A 13,651-nucleotide genomic window follows, 5' to 3' on the forward strand; every position below is an offset into this window, starting at 1 on the left:
AATGTACTCTTGTTCTTTTTGATCATGATTTTAGGTTGACCACACTCTGATAATTGTTCACGGGGCCGATCCAAAGAGTACTTCCACCAGATTGTCCTTGATTCAGTCCTTTGATTACAAAACCGGAAAAGATTTTGAATTTGGAACAAAGAATAAGTGTAAGTATGAGTTTATATCTATGAGTCTTTATTTTCAATTACCACATACTTAGCAAGTCAGCAGAGCTATACTCTTATGGATGCAAGTTCTAATTCTCCATCAGTAAGAAAGAATGGAAAAAATCAATGACTCTCTGGTACAACTTTTCGCAACACTTTTGGACGTCAGAGGTTTTTGCACAGGTCAATCTAATCAGCATCTTCGTTTTTTTCTTGTTTCAGTAACTTATCCAGTTCTTGGAATCGAGGGCAAGGTTGATGTGCAAGCCACCCCAAAGAGTGTGAACTACGAAATTGAAGGTGCTTATGAGAATCAAAAGGTTTCCAGCAAATTGAATTCCAAAGTCAACACTAAAGAGCCTGGAGACTTCACCATTTATTTTGATGTAGGTATTTAGTGTTAAGTTCTCAACATGATTTTCTTAGTCTCCTTTCATCGAATGAAGTGATTAATTCAACAGCTAGAAATTGGTTCAATAAAAATGCCTGTCATAGTCCAAGTGATGAATGATTCTGTGCAACTAAAACATAGTATTCGTTTATCTGCAATCCACATTATGGTGCTCTTCCGTCTAGTACGAAACTACTTGTAAAAGATGCAGGATGAATTATTTTTTGAAGATTTTGGACAATATACAGGACTGTAATATCATAGGAATGCAATATTTTCTTTTTTTGCAATTGATAAATTTTAAATTTTGTCCAGTACCCTGTACCCTAGGACGTTGTTTATTCTGATCACATTGGAAAGTTAAGTTTGATTGGGTGGCGTTTGATTCTATTCCTGAATATAATAAGCTATCCATAACTTGAGCCAATTTAATTTTGTTTTTGTTTTTTGATAATGCTTAAAACTATTAGACTTTCAGAAAAAAGTTATATTTTCTATCAAATTTTTTTTTAAATTTTATTTTCTGCTTCACAGGCAAAGGCTCTAGCCAACAGCATAGTCATTGAGAGTAAGAGAGAAGTCGTTGAGAACCGTGGCAAATCCTTAATTTCTAACTCGGTAACATTGACTCCTGGTGGAAAGTATGCATTGAATGGTGCTGTAATTCATAAATTTGCGAAAGACGATTTCCAACAGGGTGTGGATATTGAAATAACCATGCCTCAAGATCCCAAAAGCGTCAAGTAAGTTACGATTCAATTGTTTTTTTTTTTTTTTTTTGTTTTGAAAATTGGTCTCAAAGCAATTTTCAATAATGTCAAAGCTTAAAACTTAGAAGTTACTTGGTTGTATTTTTTAATTTATTTCACATATCCCAAGCACTCAGCCATCCCCAGGGAAAGGAGCCACAGCTCTAAGATGTAAGTGTTTCAGGGGAGTGAATTTAGTCAGTTTTGGTTGAAAAACAAGACTTAAAGTTACTGTCAGAAAACAACCATTTTTTGAGTTGCAAGTATCATACTATCAGAACTCTGTTCTCGGCGTTTTTTGTACCAAAATGTTTGTAAAGGAAAGATAGGCACTTGCGACGTTTAAACTGAAAATTGTTGAGGGTTAGATTTAATGTTTTGAAAACACTAATTTTAATATAAATTTTCTTTGCAATTTGCCTAACAGTTGCCGATATTTTCAGTATCATAATATTTTGGTATCATATTTCAGAATTGACGCAGGATACAAACGGAGTCCAACAGATCATGCGAGCCACGCAAAAATAACTGCCGGGTCCACCAATTATGTTGATTTTGCAGCCCAATTGAGCACAGCTGCTGGGAAACCCAAAGGAAACTTCAAACTTTATATCTTGTCTGTAATTAACAGCAACGGAGTTTACTCCTATGACAATAACAAATGTACTGCATCCCTAAGTGTGGACATCCCAAAATTGAATCGTGGCGTAAGTATTTTTTATATTTTTTCTGTCATTTCTTCGGTCAATTGCAAGCTAGAGGAATAACTATGTTAGTGCTATTATGGTATCATATGCAAAATTGTCCAGTGATTAGTTTCCCTGCGATTTTGCTTCTTCATGTAGATTTTACATAGTTTGAAGGTAAAAAAAAACACAAAAACCTCATTAGCTAATTTGGCTCCCTATTTCATGATGAGGCGAAAGGATTTTGTTTGGGAAGGAAAAGGCAAAATTTTGACCAAAAATCAGATGTAAATGGGGAGAGGAGTATCAGCTCAGTATTCAGTAAGTTTGAAAGGGAAAGGGTCCTGGTTTGTGTTTTGGGTGTGTTTCAGAAGGAGAAAGGGTAGGAAAAAGTTGGACACATGCTTGTACACACCTTGTGACAGCCGTGCATGTGTTACATCAAGGAATCAACACATTAGTGAAAAATCGCTCTTATTTAAACTGGAAAAAATTAAAAGACAAAAGTTTTTCGTAGGTGTATATCCTTTTAAATCAACTGAATTTATTTTGAGTATACATTTTTTTCAGATTGAAGGCAAAGCTGAATTAACCCACTCTGGTGGCAAAGCGGCAGGATTTGCGGAGCTGCAATATGATGCTAAGAAAGACCCTAGTAAGAAAATTCGGTTGGAGACCAACTATGATGTCAACAAAGATAAAGGCTACCAGTTCAATAGCAAGTAAGTTTTTAAGTTTATTGTCGCAAGTCTGAAAAACAATTAGTTGACACAAGTTAAGTGGGAGGAATTTTGCTGCATATCAAGAAGTCAATGAAAGGGGTTGGAATCAGTGGCAAGGCGTGAATGGTCGATCGATACATCCAAATTTGAAGCTGTAGAACGAATGTCGTTGTGAACGCCCTATTTATTGATCTTTTCTGGCAGATCAATTGATATATCGCACAGCATGCCACGCCACTGGTTGGAATGTTGACATTTTTTTTTAAAATATTAAAAGTGTCTGGTGAGTTGAGAATGAAATATTCTTGGCTTTTAAATCAGATAGCGACTTTCTTTCTGAGAAGTATTATTAATAATTAACTTTTTACTCTTCTTCAGAAACCTTCTTTTTGTCAATGCGGACAAATACACTGTCAACCTGAACTTCGGAAGGAATGGATTGATAACGGATGGGCAAGTGTCATTTGATTCAGAGCTTATTTTACCAAGCACCAGGAAATACACTGCCAAATACTCCAGCGATGTGCATTTGGGTGGTAGTGGAGATAAGAATTTCAAAGTTGATGCAGGAGTTACTCATGCAGCATCAAAAGATGCGCAACCATGCAAAGTTCATTTGAAAGTATCAGCCAAAAACATTGATTTCAAGGTAGGAACCTATGACGGACAGTCAGAAGTAGAGTTTGTCTCCACCGATCAAAAAGACATGAAAATCAATGTTAGCGGAAAGAAGACCAAAGCTGAGGATATCAACTCTATCAGCGGACAGGTAGGTGTTATTTCCATTTATTTTCAAACTATCTTTTCCCCCTTTCAATTTTCCTTTAATTTATTCCCCAATAATGTACTTTGGACTTATGTTGCCACCATGCCAAAAAATGACCCTGGCATCTTATTTTGAGGAAAGTGATCATGGTTTTTCAACATGTGGCAGGTCTGAACTTGCCGACTAAAAGTGTCATGGGACAATCTGCCCTATCTTGTTATTTTATCTCCTTTTTGGAGTGTCATTTAGCTTATGATCAACCATCATTATAACCCAGGTTGAGCAATTGGCCTCTCAGTGTGCTTAAAGATTGTTGAGCAATTTCTGTTTGCCTGAATGGACTGCAGAACATCCCTTTTCAAAAATTAAACTATGTGGTCTGAGGAGAGAGCCTTGGCAGCATTGAACTCAGGCAGTAAAATGAGCTTATGCGAGTTGTATTACACCCTAAATTTAATAAAACTTCTCCAATGGTTAATTTGGAATCTTTGCATGTTTCTTGATATTTTCTTGACTTGTTACCTGGAGAACAGAGATAGATTGTACCCATTTTAACCTCATAGACCTCGTATGATTTTTTGAGCTTTGACTCATTTTGCGTCTCTTTTCTTTGAGAAACATTTTTATCTTGCTTCTTAAAAACTATCATACTGTAAAAGGATCATCGTTTTAATTAATATGTCTTGCGGTTCACAGGTCTCTGTTCAAGGATCTCTTGTGTCTCACCCGTTCAATGGTAAATTTGAATCCGATACCAATGCTTCTCCATCCAAAGGCAAATTTGTTGAATCTAATTTCCATCTTGCACTTGCAGCCGGTTCTGAATTCCAACTCAACGCAGCTCAAAAGATAACAAAAGAATCTTTCAGCCATGAAATTTCTGGCAAGTTCCCTCAAACGGGTTTGATACCCCTGACATCCGTTAAGTTCAGCACGGTCAACAACTTCAACTCTGTGGCGAAAGCAGCCGGCAAACCATTGAAGGTAAAGCATAATTTTTATTATAAGTTTGTATGACAAGAGTTTTGGAAATTCCTATTTTGACTTCTAAAGAATGGAATTATAATTTTCTAAGGAAACGTTAAACATGTTGAACAGATAAAAAAAAATATCACTTATTTCCAAATACACCGGTCGGTCGGTTATTGGTTATAACCGACACACTTTTTTGACACTTTTACTGAAAATGTTTTTCCCAAGCATTATTACTTTTGACCATCAATTTTTCCTTAGTTGATCTAACCAGTGCACTTGTTTCCAGATCAAATCAGCAAACTCACTCTACTACACGGATAAAACAGGTGAAAAGTACGTTAAGTTGGACGGTGACTACACAGAAGTCGCAAAGGGTGGCATTGTATCACTTCAAGTTTCTACAAATGAAATAACTCCTCGTCAATTCACTGGTGAGAATCTGTTTAACCACTTGACAGTAAACTTGTGTATACAAGTTGAAAATGAAGTATTGATATTAAATGAGGCTCTTAAGAGATGAATCACATACAACTACTATTTATTACCATTATTATTTTAATTTTTTATCCTCTTGTGATAACTACTACAGCAATCAACGTCCACCAGCAAAACGATTATTTTGAAGAAGCCTCTGCTAAACTTAAAAAGGAAGAGACTTGCATACCGAAAATAGAATGATTTTTTTACATTAGTGCTCCTCTTTAAGAAAAAAGAGGGGGAATAAAAGTTATGAGTAATGTGTAGAACAATTTGCCTAAGTATTTAAAAAATTCTATACTTTAAATGTTGGTCTTCCTCTTTAACAGAAATGACTCAATCATGAAAATTTGTTGCGTAACAGGTTCTTACCATTATGATTCTGGTGACACATACAAGGGAGATGCCTCCTTAGCTATCAAGAAAGGTGAACAAGAAGGGAAGATAGTTGTTAGTGGAGAAATTTACAAGACAATTTTCGGTGGTAGCCTAAAAATATCCGGCCAAAATCTTGCTGGAAATGGTCAAGGGTCTTTCGATTTAGATGCAGTGCACAAGGTGAGCCGTTTACTCTAATCATTTTTTCAGGTATCATACCATGGATCTCTTTTATTTTGTCAGGGTTTTTCACAGACTTAAAATCATGAATTTGACATCTTTTTGATTTGAAAGTTTTAACATTCTAATATATTTTCTCAATTTCCCTTGAAACATTGAATATCATGCAGCTTACCTGATATTTATATAAAAATTTTGATCATTACACAGCTCAAATTAACTCTGAAAGTAGGGCCTGAGTGAAAACTGTTTCAGTGTTCTCAGGCCATGAAGTGAACAATATTTCAAAACAAGGTATTTTTGAAAGATGTATTAAAATGTTAAATGAATATTAATTAGTTGAACAACCTAAATTTTAAGAAGTAATCTCAAATGTGTATACTGATCATTTATTTTTTATTGATTCATTTTACATTTCATATTTTTTTTCTTTTGTAATAAGTAACCACCATCTTATAAAATCTATTTTATTTAATTTTTTTCCACAGTACAACAAAGAAAAGAAGAGCTCGTCAACAGACATCAAAACTAATGCAAACGGTAAAGCAGTCTCTCTCTATCACTTAGTTGAATGGAATTCTGATAAACCTGTTTTTGATCTCTCCCTGAAAATACCCACTGGCGAAAATCGATTCTATGTCAAAGGAGAAAAGAAAGATGCTGGCCATTACACAATGGAGTCCAAAATAAATTGGATCAAAGCAGATGGAGGTGGCAGTATTAATCTCGATGGAGAAGGCAAATTCACGTCTTTTGAAGATTTCTTTGTGAAATACAACATCGACAGTCCAAAATTAAATCTTAACAAAATCCACGTTGATGTCGCAAACAAACCTAGCAATGATGAAGCCAACAAAATTACCTTCTCTGTACGGTCTGCTGAGAAGAACATTGTCTCTGGAAAGTGAGTGTAGTACCAAATATTTTTATTGAATGGTCCTTAAGTGTAAGGCTCATATTTTGGTTCATGGTTCCGTATTTTTAATGTCTTTGTCAGACCATCTGGAATGACGCCTGATAATACTGGTGTTTGATAGAATGCACAATTTAGACCACTCTTGAGAATTGTTATTGTTTGAGGTGTGCAGAGATGACTCCCAAAAAGTAGACTTGCTGGTTAAATGGCTTCTTTAATTTTGAAGTGAAGCTGGAATTCTAATTTACATTGGCACCGTTAAATCTAAATACTAAGTTCTTTTTATCTCCTATTCATTATTACCAGCTTATTGTATTTTGTTTCCAATTTAAAGAGGAATACCATTGAGTTTTTTGTGTTTCTATTTTTGAATTCAGAATCTATAAATGACTATCTGCAACTCTTACGAATAATGGAAAAAGTTAAATTGAATAAAACATAAATGTAGTTTGGATGTGACCAACTTTCGTTGGATTTAAGAAAGCACAAGTGGCACAATACAAAGGCATGCAAGTATGCCTTAAACTGTTTATAAGTTGTTTTTCTAATAAATTCAATTTGTTTTATTTTTTGCTAGCTCCAATTATAAGCTCTCGGAGGAAGGACCCAAGGTGACTTTGGAAGGCTCTGGAACCTTGAAAGTCGATGCTAAGAGTTACCCAATGACTTTCTCCCTCCACCGTCAGAAACTGTCAACAGACACAGATGGTGAAGAAGGAAAGTCTGTAAGTCTTCATGCTGTTTTGTATCTTTCCTCTGTTTTTTTTGTTTATTTCTCCCTATTTTTTATTCCTCTACTCTTTATCGTTTAACTTTGAGATATGAGCATAATGATCTATCATTTCTCTCTATTTCTATCTATTTTATCTCTGTTTTGCTCTCCACTCTTTATTTTTAACGAGATTCAAGTAGTTGTTTTAAATTGATTGATGTAGTGGATATTCTTAGAGCTGTTAATGATCTGATGTTGAAATTACCGGATGCTTTTCTGCCAGCAATCAAGTAGCAGTGAAGACTGTTTTCTTAATCTATCATTTCGCTCTTCCTCTCAAATACAGACAGAATTGTGATAAAAGCTACATCTCCAACCCTTTAAGTCTACACTGGGAGAGTTTGTGTAAGATGATCATCCCTGTAATTCCTCTAACAAGTTGATTAGTGTCAGTATAATAAAATTACTGATTTTACAGGCTTTTGCACCAATCCTATCACTGAATCATCTTCAAAATGTTGAAAATGAAAGTTTAAGGAAATTGTATTTTATGACAATTATGCTTTCTGCAAAAATAAGAAGAAAATGAAGGTTCTTAACTTCTTAATTTAGACACTGGAATTCCAGGTTTCCTCATTGAGTTTCGATCATTTTTGTAGGTTAAGATGTGATTTAGATTCATGAAGTCAGAAAAAGAAAATATTCTAGAAAAATATGACATACATAGTAGCAAAACATTGGTGAAGATTATTACAGGCTTCAAGGTCATAAAATTCTTATTATTCTGTTTTCAGATCAAATTCAATTTTGAATCAAAGGAATTGCCCGCTAGTTACAATGGTTTCTCTAAATACTCAAATAAAGAAGTCGTGCATAAACATAAATACTGTTACAAAGACCAATGTGACAAAGTAGAAGCTGTATCAAAAGTCAAATCCTCAGGTAAGTTTGCGCACTATTTTTAAAGTCTATTATAATCGTAGTCTTTTATCTCCTGTAGGATGGTCATAAAATATCTTCATAACAAATCTAAATGAACGTTTGTATAAACAGCACCTCTTGATACAGTATCAAAATTTTATAGGCTTTTCCTCAATATTTTATTTTTCCTCCTCAGGTCAAAAATGAGAGGCAAAGAACAAAACGGTTGATAGAGGAAGTCTTAAAACTAGAGAATGCTGGGAATAATGTTAACAAACAGAATATAATTCCTCTTGAGTGTAATGCAATATGTAAAATTAAATATCTAAGTCAAGTTCAGACTAAAAGTCCACCAGAAAAGGTAAACTAAAAAAAAAAAAAAATTGTGAGGAGCTGTCAATGAAATATGTAACGCTAAATTTTGGGATTTTTCGACCCTCCCTATCCCTCCTTGTAATGCTTTTGTGAGGTATGTCTTCATCTTTTAAAACGTAAAAACAAAATGGCCTAATGCTCTCCACAACCACCCTCCCCTTCTTTGAGCGCTATGTATTTTATGTGAGTATATGCTGTATTATTCTCCAAAATTCATTCAGTTACTTGTTTCCCAGATATTCCTCATGTTATGCTCATTTCACCTATGGTGGCAGCAAGATAAATCGATTAGAAGTCTGGATAAATTTTTACCATCATCTTTGTAAGTTGTTGAACAAATTTAAGAGTGAAGGCATAAAATTTACCCATAATGGTGAAAACCTGCAATCATTTTGTGATGAACCTTACTTGATTTCACCTCTCGTTTTATGGTTCATTATATTCTCTGTTGATCTTTGTTTCCACAGATGCTCTTGAATTTGAGCACGAATTGAACATGAATTTTGACCTGGGTCTCTCAGCTAAAGTCCAAGGAGCAGCCCTGAAAGCAACCACCACTGTTTCAGCTAAAGCATTGACTATCGATCAGAACGTTGCTCTTCAGCTATCGCCGACTGATAAACTCCAGTACCAAGTATATGTTCACAAAACAGCCTCAGGTGAGTCAATGCTTCTATCTTTTGCTAATATGATGATCCCTCATCATGAGTGCATAATGCTGCTGTTATAAAAGGCGCAACTCCACGTTCATATAATCTGTAGTAAGTATGGAGATATGCAGACACTAGGGCTTGTCTGAAGTCGAATAGAAGGCACACAATTTGAAAAATAAATTCAATTCAGTCTTGTATTTGCAATTTTGAATAATCAAATGTTGTGCATAATGAAATTTTAACATCTCATGGTAGAAAATGAGTGAGAATGTCAAAATTCTGTCGAAAATGATGCTTAATTTTGGGACTAAGAAGTATGACTGTTCAAGTATCCTGTGCCAAACTTGAAGGAGAGAGAGTTTGAGTTTGGTAAGTTGCTGTACAAAGGGGAATAAGGTAGAACGACGTACTATCATGATGTCTGCAGAACAGGAAATGAAAAAAGATTAAGGAGAAAAAAGGAAATGTTGCAGAATTCATTGAAATTCTATTCTAATGTTTTCTTTGCACTGGTATTTCTTTATCTCATTTGCTTTCACCTTCAATTCAACCATCATCACCACAGTCATCATTTTTGAAAACTTGGTTCAATACCCCCCCTTCCCGATATCTCAGGATTTGTAGATTGGAACATCAGGGAGCTTCTACTGGTACTTCTGCCCTGCATAGCTGTCAGTTCTTCAAAATCTGAATTTTTTTGTTCTTTCTAGGGGTGGTTTTGACCCTTCCAAAAAGAGTTATTGCTGCGGAAGCAACCTATGCTGCAAGTTATAAACCAGAGAAAGCAGCTCTTAAATACGAAGGAGCCTTATGGTTGGACAAACCAAAAGCCAATACGAAAACTTCAATTTCCTTCATTGGAAGTGCCTCACGTACTCCTGGTAGCTACAGTTTTGCCTCCAACGGAGAGCTGAAATTCACAACACCTGCTCTTGGAGACAAGGTTTGTAGAACTTTCCATTCTTCAAAGGACATTGGCGCAAAATGTATTCATGTACAGTAAATGTAAAAATTCCCAACCAATAATCTAACTCTAGTCTTTGCAATAAAGTTGATTGCAACACAATTTTGGTAAATATTATTTTATACCTTGAGTAATATAGTGAGTTCTCTCTTCTCTAGTATTGCTTTATGGCAAAGCTGTGGCGATATTAAATTTTATCACTGTGGCTTGGAGAATAATTGTCATTACAGAGCGATTGGAACACTACAATACAACTCAACATTTTGAATCGTTAAAAATCATGGCAGCCTGTGTACTCTCCGCAGCACTTTTAATTCATATCAACAATGGTGGAAAAAGCTCATGGCTAAAAGGTGGTAGCTTTCCAGAAGAAATTTGGAACCATTAATGGTCATTAATCTGTTTTTATGCGAGTTTTCAATATTTATTCTGGGTTTGTTTTCAGGACTTAATATTGAAAGGCCATTCGTCCATTTTGGAAGATTCAAGCAAAATTCTGGACTCGGTGTTGAAATAGATATATTTGCTAAGAAAACTCAAAAGATCACCATAGACTCTTCCATCATCCATGAGAAGAAACCTGACGGTTTCAAAGTGAATGGACTCTTCCAAGTTAAAAGCAAAGTAAGTAGGTTGCATCCAACCTGTTTTCTGCATATTATATTTTCATTAAACCCCCCCCCCCCACCAACTTAATATGGGAGGATTAAATTAGTAACTTACGATTAATATGGGCGGATTAAGTTAGAATTATCATAAATGCATCTCAAGCCGCCTAATGTCTGCTTATGCTTTAGTTTACAGCGGAAAAGTAACCAACATAAAACCTTTAAACTTTCTGTGAATTTCCCCCAAGATTCAAAATATAAATCAACAAAATTTTAAGCCAGAATTTTGCATTGATTTGTGTAAAGATAGATGACAAAATAATTAAGTATGAGAGGAATCGTAGCAACGTCTGATCAAGTCAGGCTAAGTTTAGTCAAAGTTGTCCATTCATTTTCTGTTAGAATAAATTTTAACCTAAAAAATCATTGTAAGATATCTTTATGCGATTAGAATGTAATCATAATTAGTATAATCATTTTTTGTGTGTTATGTCCCATTAAAGTTACGAAGTTATGGCAAAAATTACAATTTTTAGAGGGCCCCTCTCAATAGATTTTTATTCCCTCTCTCCTTTTTTATCCTCTGATGTAGACCTTCCATCTTTCTTACCTCTTAAAATATCAATTTTCTTTCAAAGTTTTAACTACCCCAGTTTTCATTCAACCTGATCTTCCATTTTTTAGGGTCAAAATCTCGATTCTGAAGTGGCATGGATGAGTTCTTATGAAAAAGGAGCCCTACGTTATGATGTCAATGCTTATTATATCGATGGAAGCAACAAGAAACAGGAATATGTATCCAAGTTTGAAGCCAGTAAAGAAAAGTTCGATGGAAGTGTGAGTAGACTTTTTCTTTTTTAATTTAAGCCATCCTGTCTATTTCATCTTTGCCTGATTTCACAATATGTGACCATCCGCAGAAAAAGTTACCTTACTGCAAAAAAAATTAAGTAATCAGTTATTCAGACTATTGCACTAAGGATTGTTTAAAGAACATTTTGGGACTAAAAGCTCCCAAAAATGCCAGACCGAAACTGAGTGTAACTGAGTGTTTGAAGTTCAACAAAAGTGTGACAGGAAATCTGCAACGCTGCAAACCCAGACAGGCATTTCTGCATTATCATCACCGATATATTGCACCAGTCTCCTTCTCTGTCAATGAAGTTAAGTCCATAGACTTTTGACAGTCAATTAAAAAAGAAATTTGGAGTTAAATGTAAAGACTTTTAAAAAAAATTCAGGGTGATGGTTAATTTCTGGATCAAAATCACCTGGTTCACTAGACGCCCATTCATGAAAATGCATCACTAAGGGAAATGGTTGCAAAAAACCCGATTTGCTGGCCAACTGGTTAATCTAAAATGTTGCGCCAAGATGCATGTAACACTTTTTTTCCTGGCATCATATGTCTTCTAGGTTCAACATTGAAATATTTTTTTTTACAACTATGATTGTTTACCTCAACCTCTAAATACTTCTCATTTTCTGTTCATTTATGCATAGATATTTATCTCGTTTCAGGTGAAAGTTTTCGACCAACAAATATTTACTGTTGCCTCGGCCCTTAAGCTGGGTCAGAAAGACTATTATGCTGGTCTTGAAAAGAAGTATGAAATTTTCGGTAGGAAATATGAAGAAAGTGGCTACATATACCATGACGGAAAATTCAAGTATATCTACAAATGGATATGTAAGTACTAAGAGCATTATTATTAGCACATAGTTAATCTTCAGAAAATTATAATGTTTGAGAGGACTAACACCTGGAAAGGTCTTATGAAATTTGGGAAGTAAGTTCTTAAATTAAGTAAATGCTGCAGACCCAGTATGAGAATTTGCAAATCTATCCAAAATACATGTGAAAAGAAGCAACAAATCTGACACATTCCTGCATTGCATCTTGCACTACTCAGGGGTCCAGTCTAGTCAGAGGGTAAATAGAACGGTGAATAATACAAAGTTTAGAAGAATATGCCAAACGTCTTTTAGAAAGAAAATAATAATCATAAATGATCACTGTAGTTTCAAAGACGAAAAGGTGGGGACATAAGTAGTGTTACCTCATTTTTGTAGGTCTCAAAAAATGAAAGAAAATTGCAGTTAAAATTCATTTTGCTACTATATATCAGATTTCTAATTTTAATGTTTTTTTTTACAATTATAGCCGCTGGTGACAAATCGTTAGAAGTCAATGGAGGTATTGCACCCGGAAAAGTAGCTGATTTCAATGTTTACTACACCGATGGAGCCAAGAGTCCCATATTGGAAGCATCTATTGCCCTTGATGAGGCTAATTTCTTAAAACCCACTCAAAAGTTTAATGCTGACACCTTGAAACCACTAGCTGTAAGTTCTCAAACTTTTTCTGGGTAGAACTGAATTGATAATTGGTGGCGGTGAGAGAAAAGTGTAAATGACTCAGGTTGATTCAAACCTACTAAACTTGTATCGGAATTTTAAAGGAGAATCGCCAAAATATGCTGCATTTGAAAGAGAAAGTAATTTCCAATCAACTAGCAATGACCTCAATCTATAAAAATTAGGTTTTAAGATCTGAATAGTTTGGATTTAGAGCACTTGATTGGAATCAGCAAAATTATGACCAAAAGAAATAACAAAATTTGACGTGCTCGCAAGTAAGTCTCGAACTCACAATTTTGTTTTAATTGGAATAGTAAAAATAGTTTAAAACCCTATGTTTTTATAAATTTATATGAAAAAATGGCAAACTGAGTTTCTTATTGATAGCCTTTTACCATTGACTCTCTCTCAGGGTCCTAACTGAATTCCAAAATCCAAATTTCCTAGTAGACTTTGAGCCGTGGAGTCCTCTTGTTAGGGATCATTTACAATTTTTATGAGCTTTCAAGATTTGATGCAAAGAAACATAAAATTATGGGAGTATCTAGGAGGCAACAATAATCATGGCCGCGTCAGTTATGTGAGTGCCTCATTAGGCTGGAAGGTTCCTTACTTTTTAGCAAATTTCATGACCCCTCTCTAAGTTAGCATTGTGAGCA

The 13,651-nt window shown here is 34.9% G+C and overlaps 1 protein-coding gene across 1 annotated transcript in view; it reads left to right on the forward strand.

Annotated features, from left to right (window-relative positions):
• The window catches only part of apolpp (retinoid- and fatty-acid binding glycoprotein apolipophorin), a 51,995-nt gene that overhangs the window by 20,036 nt on the left and 18,308 nt on the right, over positions 1 to 13,651 (forward strand). Inside the window, 19 exon segments of the mRNA XM_072297978.1 lie at positions 35 to 158; positions 381 to 544; positions 1,084 to 1,292; positions 1,771 to 2,005; positions 2,555 to 2,706; positions 3,085 to 3,475; positions 4,169 to 4,456; positions 4,734 to 4,878; positions 5,289 to 5,482; positions 5,971 to 6,386; positions 6,976 to 7,123; positions 7,905 to 8,052; positions 8,874 to 9,065; positions 9,770 to 10,002; positions 10,469 to 10,523; positions 10,526 to 10,647; positions 11,316 to 11,468; positions 12,153 to 12,321; positions 12,796 to 12,977. Coding sequence (XP_072154079.1) covers positions 35 to 158; positions 381 to 544; positions 1,084 to 1,292; positions 1,771 to 2,005; positions 2,555 to 2,706; positions 3,085 to 3,475; positions 4,169 to 4,456; positions 4,734 to 4,878; positions 5,289 to 5,482; positions 5,971 to 6,386; positions 6,976 to 7,123; positions 7,905 to 8,052; positions 8,874 to 9,065; positions 9,770 to 10,002; positions 10,469 to 10,523; positions 10,526 to 10,647; positions 11,316 to 11,468; positions 12,153 to 12,321; positions 12,796 to 12,977 — 3,720 coding nt within the window.

This window comes from Bemisia tabaci, chromosome 3 (genome assembly GCF_918797505.1).
Source record: "Bemisia tabaci chromosome 3, PGI_BMITA_v3".
In the NCBI taxonomy this organism is placed as follows: Eukaryota; Metazoa; Arthropoda; class Insecta; order Hemiptera; family Aleyrodidae; genus Bemisia; species Bemisia tabaci.